The sequence below is a fragment of the Littorina saxatilis genome, linkage group LG11 (genome assembly GCF_037325665.1).
Source record: "Littorina saxatilis isolate snail1 linkage group LG11, US_GU_Lsax_2.0, whole genome shotgun sequence".
NCBI classification, from domain to species: domain Eukaryota; kingdom Metazoa; phylum Mollusca; class Gastropoda; order Littorinimorpha; family Littorinidae; genus Littorina; species Littorina saxatilis.
Genome location: NC_090255.1, coordinates 33,550,079 through 33,560,077, shown reverse-complemented (window position 1 = coordinate 33,560,077; position 9,999 = coordinate 33,550,079). Strand labels below are relative to the sequence as shown.

Sequence of the window (9,999 nt, the reverse complement as noted above, 5' to 3'; positions counted from 1 at the left end):
CAATCGCAACCCATGCAGGGGTGGACGAGGGGGGGGGGGGGGGGGGGGGGGGTTTCTGGGGTTCCCGGAACCCCCCCCCCCCCCCCCCAGCCAAAAAATAAAAATATTTTTGTGTTTTTTTGGGTTGAGTTTCCATTTTTGGGGTATTAATCAGTGACAAAATCTGCTGCCTGAAACTGGTAATGATCATCCTCAGAATGCACCAGATTGCACCATTTTGAATCCTTTTTTTCAAAATTTTCCGGGGGGGCATGCCCCCAGACCCCCCTAGCAAGCTAGGCGCTTCGCGCCGTCGGCTCGGCTTCGCGCCTTCACACCCATATCTTCACAATATACTTTTGGAAACCCCCCCATAAAATGAACTGATCCGCCCCTGCCATACATTTATAATAGCTGTCCATAAAATTCAAGAACAGTGCAGTAAAACACTTCAACGAGATCGAATAATGAACTTTGGTAAAAAGCCAACCAACAAAATTATCAATTCATTTATCGTCTAGTTTAGCATATATATAAGAGCTACATGTGCCCGGATACGACCTCAGTGAGGTCAATCACGTGAAAATGACCCGGATATTGTGTGTCCTCAAAACACTGTACCCGACGCCGGCCGCTGGAATTTCCAAGGTTTTCACGCTCTACTCTACTTCCTTGCAATTAAATCGGGTAAGATATAAGCACAACAAAATCCCGCACGATGCCTCAGTTACTACCACTGCTGTCGCGCTGTGCATCTGGAAATATTTTGGCTGAAACTTTTCATTGTCTCGAGCGAAGATTTGGAAGACAGAGACCGTGCTCGTAAGTTTTGCGTCGTCTGCTACAGGGAGCTTGAAGAATATTTTCTTTTGTCAGCGACACAACACGTATACATACATCTATAGCTCAGCCTAGTGCATTTTTTAGTGTACATCCCTGAAGAATTACAATTACCCATGATTTTTGTGTGCACGAAATGGAAAGAGAGAGTCAGTATGGCTCTGTGAAATGCCACAGGCACATGTATGTTCTGCATTGATGTAGTTGCAACTGGGATCTTTCCGTTTGTCAGGAATGCCACACACGTATGCATTGGATAGATAGCTGAGCACTTTCCAGTGCACATCTCTGAATAATTTCAATTTGTTACAGCTACCCACATTTTGACTGCACGAAAGAAAACGCAGCCGGAATGTTGCAATGTAAATAATATGCCAATGTGAAATGCTTATGAAGTTATGTGGGAGGTTCACATTTTCAGTTTTCTCTTGGAGAATTTTGGCTGCAAGGAAAGGCAGTGAAGTTATTCAGGTACAATGGAACCCTGACACACACACCCCCCCCCCCCTCCATCTTTTTTAAAGACCTTCACAAATCTGAGAAAATCAGGCCTCAAAAAGGAGGGAGAGGAGTGGAGGTGAATTTACAAAGATTGTAATTTGTAAACAGATAATCTGATAAAGACAAGATCTGAGAAGGGGGAAAATCTTAAGTCCAGAGAAAAACATAAGGGTTCTACTGTACGTCCTAAAGTTGAGCAAATTTACTTAACCTGGTCAACCTTCCTTGCACATGTAGTTTCTCTGGAAATGTCTGCAATGTGAATCTTTGCTTGGACTCTCTTCCTGGCCGATATCCTACCCTGAGGCTACCCGATGGCTGCCTCTGACATTTATCACTGGTGTAATAACTGTACTTTGTGGTTCATAGGCTGAAATGCTTATACACATGTACTTGCTTTGAGTTTTTTTAAGCCTTTCTGTAAGCTCAGGTTAAGAACTATGCACACAAAAACAGACAGATACAGGTGCACATGCCCCCCCCCCCACACACACAGTAACACACACACACACTAACACACACACACACACACACACACACACACACACAAGCAAGCACATGCATTGTTGCATACTGGCCCAGCTAGGTCATATGCAGGGAGATAAACACACACACGCACATAAGCACATTTAAATGTACTTATAGACACATAGGAATGATTCTGCATATAACTTATGTGTATGATTACACAATTTACTTACCGAGTTATATAGTAGGTAAAAAGCATTCCCAGGTCATCTTTTCACACACATGCACACACACACGCACACACACACACACACACACACACACACACACAAACACACACACACACATACAATCATATACATGTACACACACACACGCACGCACGCATGCACACACACACACACACACACACACACACACACACACACACACACAGTGAGGCATACACTTTCTTTTGTAAACTTCTACTAACCTACCTTTTTCTTGCCGACTGAATTAGATGATAAGAGCGAAGCGTTTTCCGGGTTTTCAGTGTTCATCACAGCGGGCGACACTTGAAGCAAACGTGTCAATATGCGGGAAAAGAGAGGAAATCTTTACATCTTTTAAGCCCCTGAGGACCCGAAAGGTCAGGTGTGTCAGTAGTCCGTTTGAAGTGGTCAGCTTTGGACTCTCCTTTTTGTCTGGTCCACTGTCTCCTGTCATATTTAAACCACTTGGACAAATTTAGTGGACACAAAGTATCAGACCGTGGTGTTCAAGTCTTCGTCGCTGAACTTTTAAGCAGATTTGCTGGATTTTGCCTGGTTTGTGTGTTTTGGATTCCTTTGGATGCGTTATATGAGTGTTTGAATGAGAGGTATTTTGGGGAAACTTTTGATGAGCAAGTATTTCAATTTATTTGCATTTTAAGCTTCAAGGAGATTTGCTGGATTTTGCCTGGTTTGTGTGTTTTGGATTCCTGGTATGTGTTGTATGTTTGAATGAAAGGTATTTTGGGGGAACTTTTGATGTGCAAGTATTTCATATTTGCGTTTTGTTTGCCATGTTTGTTTTTTTCCTTGGGGAAGAAGATGGGGTGGGGGGGTTGTTTTAAAACTTCTCTTTGGTTGAATGCCTTTTTTTCTCTGGTTAAAAAATATAAATTAATTATGTTTTTGTGAGCAAAAATGTGTTGGTATCAAATTTGAACTTTTAGTGAAACGTGAAGACTTTTTTTGCAAAGAAATTTGTTCGTGTCTGTTGAGGGGAGTGTGTGGGATGTGTTGAACCTTAAATAAATCTTGTTTAAAAAAAACATTCTGCAGTGCAGGCAGGTTAAATAAACCGTCAATCAAGGCATACTGGGTACATTTTTTGGGAAACCAGTAAAAAAGAATGGGATAGAGATAGGTAACAGGAAGAACGAGAAAAGCAAGTCATGCACAGTGCATGCGGTATCATGCTTTCTGTGGAGATTGGCCTTATCACCAATTATGATACCGTCAAGGAAGTGAAGGAGTGGAAAACCCACATGCTTTATAAATGTTCAACATATCCTTTGTATGTGATTAGAGGGAACAGTACTGAACACTGTTGAGCTACCAGTAAATAATCACCAGTGAAGACGGCAAGAAACTTACTTTATTTTTGAGAGTTTGAGAGACTGACAACAGGCGAGAAACTTACTGAGTTACTAACAGCATTTTACAGCAAGGCGATACAGCGCATTAGCCTCACTTGCCTCCATTTTTAGTGGAAAAAAAGTATTTTATTCATGCGAAAGGTACACACAGCGGTTGAGCCGCACGCATTTATTTATATTTTACAAAGGAGAGCTTACGTGATTGTGATAGTTTTGCTACTCACTGTAGCCATTAATAACCACATTCTGCCCTCTACGCTTTCAGTGTTTTTCAATCACAACTGCCACCATGAGCAAAATCTCTGTGCCGTCTGATAATGCTGCTGGGCCCGTTCCCGCCGTGTTGTTCGGTGATCCATCCAAGACGAAACGTGGCGTAGTGGTTCTTCAGGAGTGGTGGGGCTTGAACCAGCAGATCCAGGATGAAGCCAAACAGATTGCCGAGGAGGGAACCTTCGTTACCATCGTTCCTGATTTGTATCGCGGAAAGGTGGGATAGTGCTTCCCCTTTTTATTTACTGCTTGTTGATCTTGGTCTGATTCAATACATTGCTTGTAGCTGTCATCATATTAATGTCTGACCGGCACGGTTTGCCTAGTGGTAAGGCGTCCGCCCCGTGATCGGGAGGTCGTGGGTTCGAACCCCGGCCGGGTCATACCTAAGACTTTAAAATTGGCAATCTAGTGGCTGCTCCGCCTGGCGTCTGGCATTATGGGGTTAGTGCTAGGACTGGTTGGTCCGGTGTCAGAATAATGTGACTGGGTGAGACATGAAGCCTGTGCTGCGACTTCTGTCTTGTGTGTGGCGCACGTTATATGTCAAAGCAGCACCGCCCTGATATGGCCCTTCGTGGTCGGCTGGGCATTAAGCAAACAAACAAACAGAAAAATATGAATGTCTGATGGGGTCAGGTGAGGGAGGGCTTAGTAATAGACGAATTGTGAAAATAACTCTGTTGGCTTTGTATGGGATGTGAAAAGTGAACTGTATTGAAAAAAAATTTGGCGGGGATCTTTTGGGGTGGTCGTAATGGGGTGGTGGTTGTTATGGAGGGGTGATCGTCAGGGCAATTTTAGTTCAACTGCAGGGATGATAGTTGTTACAAATTCACACCTGTACAACAAATGTTCTGAGCAGGCAATGACCCCGCTCTGCTTAAAACGATAGGTCATCTGATCGCCATGCAGTTGTATGATTCAGACATTTAGGCCAGTTAATCAGAAAATGTCCGATGTCCGACGCCTAACGACATCCCTGCTACTGTATGGTGTTTTTTGTGACGTGCAGCTGGCCACAGATAACGAGGCGGCCGGTCACCTGATGGGCAACCTGGACTGGCCAGGAGCGGTCAAGGACATCGAGGGTTGTGTCCGCTACCTCAAGGAGAAAGGCTGCAAAAAGGTAGGCTGCTTTTGCTTTTCTTTTCAGCATTTTGTTTCTCCATGCCTGTCTTTGAGAGGTTAAATTGAGTGTTTGTTGTCATAAACAAATTCAGAGAACAGAAAGACTTGAGTTTTTGGTGTGTGTCCAAGTGGAGGGATGGTCTTGTCCCGTGTACACACTTGACCAGATCTTAGATGGTGAGTCCAATCAATCAATCAATATGAGGCTTATATCGCGCGTATTTCGTGGGTACAGTTCTAAGCGCAGGGATTTATTTTTTTTATTTTTTTATTTTTTTATTTTATGCAATTTATATCGCGCACATATTCAAGGCGCAGGGATTTATTTATGCCGTGTGATATGGAATTTTTTGTACACAATACATCACGCATTCACATCGGCCAGCAGATCGCAGCCATTTCGGCGCATATCCTACTTTTCACGGCCTATTATTCCAAGTCACACGGGTATTTTGGTGGACTTTTTTTATCTATGCCTATACAATTTTGCCAGGAAAGACCCTTTTGTCAATCGTGGGATCTTTAACGTGCACACCCCAATGTAGTGTACACGAAGGGACCTCGGTTTTTCGTCTCATCCGAAAGACTAGCACTTGAACCCACCACCTAGGTTAGGAAAGGGGGGAGAAAATTGCTAACTCCCTGACCCAGGGTCGAACTCGCAACCTCTCGCTTCCGAGCGCAAGTGCGTTACCACTCGGCCACCCAGTCCAATCAATTACAATCAATTACAATTGAAGAACTGTGCCTTTCGTGCCCACCTTAGATTAGGTGCAATAAAATGAACGCATCCTTTTCAGCCATTGTTTCTAGTGCTATGTGTGTTGTTGCTGATGCAGCTGAAACACAATTACCGTTGACTCACCTAATCTTTCAGAAAGATATTTTTTATATAGTCCTGTGAGGTAATGACCTTAGGATTAAGGAGTGTGCCTTTAAAAGGGTCTACCACTGGGACAGTAGGGGCGACCACCCCCAACCAGGCGCGTTCACAGGTGGCGGATAGTGAGATGGCCTTCAGATATGGATTGCGAAATAAGCCAGGCTTGCCAGGACGAATAAGCAGTCGCAGACCAACTGGCGGTGCTTCCAACAGGATGGGGCGGGGTAACAGGTGGCACTGTTACACTCAAGAAATACCCCAGGTCTCCAATGACGGGAGCATCATGCGATCAAGAGCCGCATCTTAAGTTCTAGCCCTGGGGAAGGTCACCTCAGATAAACAAACCAGCCAGCTATGGCCAAATAGCCGGGTAGACTGGACTCGACAGCCCTGTAAAGCCACCAGTCTAGGAGAAGGACCACTCCGATATAAAAACACGCTGAAGCCGGATGAGCTGGGCCATGTATGGCGCATAACGACAGCTCAACGCATCAACGCTCATATGACAGACGACAACGGAAAGGGTCTACCACTGTATGGCTTCTCTAAAGAAGGTTAACTTTCACAAATTCATGCAACTTTTTCATTTTTTGCTTGTGCTAGGTTGGAGTGACAGGGTTCTGTATGGGCGGGGCTCTGAGCCTGGCGTCTGCAGCTCTGGTGAAAGAAGTCGATGCAGCAGCGCCGTTCTACGGAATCCCTGGAGCAGATCTTGCTGACGTCAGCAAAATCAAAGTCCCTGTCCAGTGTCATTTTGGTGATTCTGATGAGGTGTGTGTGGGAGGGGTGGGGTTCGTGTGTGTGCGTGTGTGTGTACTGGTAGTGTGTGGGATAGGGGGAGATGCTGAGTATGTAGCTGGAGGGGAGGGGGAGCTCAAGCATTTTCACTGCAGATTTGTAAGACCCTTTTTTTTTGGCCTGAGAGAGAGACTGTCTGTCTGTCTGTCTGTCTGTCTGTCTGTATTAGTCTTTTTGTTGAGGCATACATGTAATTGTCACAATATAGTGCATAAGAAATAGCCAGGGATGTCAGCTTTGAAAAGATAACTACCTTCTTTTATGGCAGAAAGACTTTGTAATGTGTAACGAAATATGTCAGACTAATGTTCATACAGCTGATTTATGATCTGAAAAAGAAACCATAGCACATTTATAGTATGATTAGATCATCATGAAAGGCTTAGATATGTAAAGGTCTTGGGACGTAAAAAGTATAATGTTCTGACATTAGCCAAATATAGCAGGTCTGCTGCAAATTTTATTTATTTCATGTAGTAGTAATTGTTGTATGCAGCCTTCTTTTCCAAGGCAAGACAAGGCAACATTTATTTCAGAAACCTCTAGGGTTACATGAATTTGAAAAAAAAGAAAAAACACTGAGTTTGTTTCTGGTAAATGTACATAATTTTGTATCGGTTCACTTACACAGGATTTGCTTTCTCTTTCGTTTCCTTCAGGTTGCTGGCTTCTCTGACCCGCCATCCCAGAAGGCTTTGCAAGAGAAGCTGAAAGCCGGAAAAGTTAACTTTGAATTTTTCTCCTACCCCGGGTGCAAACATGCGTTCACCAACAGCACTTCTGCAAACTTCAACAAAGATGCCTTCACCCTTGCGCTCAAGCGAGTCGTAGAATTCTTCCAGAAGAATTTGTAAATTTGTGTCTGATTTGTGTCTGTTTTTTTGCGTTTTTTTCTCTCACGAAAATGTATTTCAAATTTACGGTATTAAAATTGAAAAAAAAAGGATTTTGTTTCTAAGATCAGTTTTTGTGTATTTCAGATTATGGTGTCCAAATTTGAGAAACGATTTTTGCTTCAAAGATTAGTTTGTACTGTCATAAAATGTCCATTCTAACTTTTATAATCATTGTTGATTGTGAACAGATTGCTTGACAATGTGGGTGATGATGTGATTTGCAAAATGAATATATATATATATATCCAGCAAATTTGCTATCGTATTTCAGCCAATAAATATGTACATTGTATGTCTACTAGTGATTCGACATTGATTTGTTGCTGATCACTATTTTTGCCGGAGACTGCTGCTCAGTTAGCATATTAATTAGAACTTGGTTACTGGTCAGTATTTTAGTTTGAAACTAATATATTGTTAATGTGTTAATTAAATTGTAATTTTTGATATGAAGTTACTCTAATGTTTAGTGCACAGCAAGAAAAGGTCAGGTCTTTTAAGGTCAGTTAAGAGTAATTTTTTAATTTTATTGAACTTCAGCTGACCATGCTGGCTGCTTTCGTAATGAGAGCATTTGCTGGGGAATTACGAGAGAGAAAAAAAGAAAAGGAAGTATTCTTGGGGAAGAAAAACTTTAATGTGAAAAGGACGTGAAACAAAGGGGTTGTTTAACTGTGACGGAAAGGTATATAGTTTTCAATCATCATTTCTTTTTTTTTCTTGTAAAATTTTCTAACAGTTTTTACTATAGCCAGTATTTGTTGAAAGATTATGAAATATCTGATGTATGCAACACACATTGTATTTTTTCCTGGTCACTGCTAGTCACTTCTTTGATTTGATGAACTCTATTTTTTCATACTTCCGTTGAGGAAATTCAGTCTGTATACCAATTGCTTTGTGCCTTTTGTACTTCTTTGTTTGCTGTTACTGTGAATTCACAAAATAAATTATTTAATTGTCTATGGGTGTTGGGTCATCTCTAGCTTAAACACTGCCAGTTTTTGAGCTTTTTTTTATCACTATTTTCTTATCACTATTTTCTTTCATCTTCTCCCTCTTCTTGTCGTTGAACCGTTACACAGTCGGATCTAGTCTCTGAGATGAAAGATGCCTTTTTCTCCAGGTTTTGTCTGCTGTTATTGTGTCTGGTTCGCTGTGGAGTTTGTTTCTCAGTTTGTTTTTAGTTCTTGTGTGGTGGCTGTGACAGGGTAACATTTGAGGTTTTTCTGCTATAAAACAATACTTTTGGGGAGTTCTATATCACTTGTTATGTACAGTTCTTGTGGGTTGACTGGTAGAATTACAGATTCCACTGATTTCAAAGGTGCTTGCAATAATTTGAATGATTTTTGTTTTCCACTTCAAACATAGCCATTTGCATTATCCAGTAATAGATTGCTTGCCTTATATGTGTATGATCTGTGTATGGAGAGTGGTAGTATTCGGCTGTTTCTATCAAGCAAAAGTATATACTCCTTTGCTTTAAAATTTCAAGACTGAATGTGCTGATGTTTTACAAAATTGTATCAATTTAAACTCCAGTCAGATATGTATTCTCCTGGCAAATGAAAATTAATAAATGACAATTAATGAAAAAAGAAGGTATATTTGTTATTGCAAACCTGGCCCGGCATACGTACTCGTATGCACACACACACATCCATACATGCACATACACGTGATGTTCACTAACATTTAGATTCCCACGAACCTGCCCTGGCGACCACCACCTCTTGATAACTATCGTGCACCTGCCGATTACGAACACAGACCTGGTTACTGTACGAAATTTGCGTACAATCTTACGAAATTGAAGACCGCTGTACGATTATACGCCAGACATTAAAAATCATACGCAAAAAAAAAAAAAAAAAATTAGAAAAAAATTTAAAAAATTAAAAATTAGAAGAAAAAAAAAGTATATAAGTCTGAAGAGGACTGTGTGAGCCTAGAAAGCAATGTGTAAAGAGGACTGTATGAGACCAGAAAATACTGACCAGTGCAGTGACAGAAATGAAGGGCTGACTCAATACTGCTGACAGCAGCTGATGCAAATTTTCCTCAGAGGTCAAAAATAAAAATTATGTTTTTCTATCATTCGTTTTGTGTCACATTTTCAAATATCTAATAGTGTATGGGTTTTTTTTTTCTCAACAAAAATGTTTTAATTTACTTTCAGCACAAATTCTTTCTTACATGTATTTACAGTCTTTAAATAATGGGGTTTGAGGGGGAAATAAAGCACAGTGTGTACCGCGAGAATGAATTGTACACCTTAAAATTCTGATTGTACACATTTTTAGCCTCATTTGTACACCAGGAAATTTTTGTGGTAATCAGGTCTGCGAACAACCCTAATGATCCCCGGTGGACAGGCGCAGTGGCATGTTGGGAGGACGTCAGCCTCCTAATCGGGAGGTCGTGAGTTCGAATCCCGGTCGCTGCCGCCTGGTGGGTTAAGAGTGGAGATTTTTCCGATTTCCCAGGTCAACTTATGTGCAGACCTGCTAGTGACTTAATCCCCTTCGTGTGTACACGCAAGCACAAGACCAAGTGCGCACGAAAAAGATCCTGTAATCCATGTCAGAGTTCGGTGGGTTACA

At 41.7% G+C, this 9,999-nt stretch overlaps 1 protein-coding gene across 6 annotated transcripts; it reads left to right on the top strand.

Annotated features, from left to right (window-relative positions):
- The first annotated feature begins 546 nt into the window (after nucleotides 1–546).
- On the top strand, nucleotides 547–9,493 carry LOC138980281 (protein usf-like). Of its 6 annotated transcripts, none has more exons than XM_070353138.1 (5): nucleotides 547–666; nucleotides 3,678–3,902; nucleotides 4,701–4,814; nucleotides 6,303–6,470; nucleotides 7,157–9,493. In XM_070353138.1, exons 1-5 carry the CDS (start codon nucleotides 565–567, stop codon nucleotides 7,349–7,351), a joined length of 804 nt encoding a protein of 267 aa, XP_070209239.1. In that variant the 5' UTR covers nucleotides 547–564; the 3' UTR covers nucleotides 7,352–9,493. The 6 variants fall into 6 exon arrangements, with proteins under 6 accessions (XP_070209239.1, XP_070209241.1, XP_070209242.1 ...); XM_070353140.1 differs by lacking the exon at nucleotides 547–666 and adding an exon at nucleotides 2,412–2,594; XM_070353141.1 differs by lacking the exon at nucleotides 547–666 and adding an exon at nucleotides 2,716–2,730.
- Nucleotides 9,494–9,999: the final 506 nt, after the last annotated feature.

Excerpts from the sequence above, each read along its gene's own strand:
- LOC138980281 (XM_070353138.1), top strand. The coding sequence starts at position 565 with ATGACCCGGATATTGTGTGTCCTCAAAACACTGTACCCGACGCCGGCC. Across the intron at positions 667-3,677 it reads CTTCCTTGCAATTAAATCGG|TGTTTTTCAATCACAACTGC; the intron begins GTAAGATATAAG and ends CTACGCTTTCAG. Across the intron at positions 3,903-4,700 it reads CTGATTTGTATCGCGGAAAG|CTGGCCACAGATAACGAGGC; the intron begins GTGGGATAGTGC and ends TGTGACGTGCAG.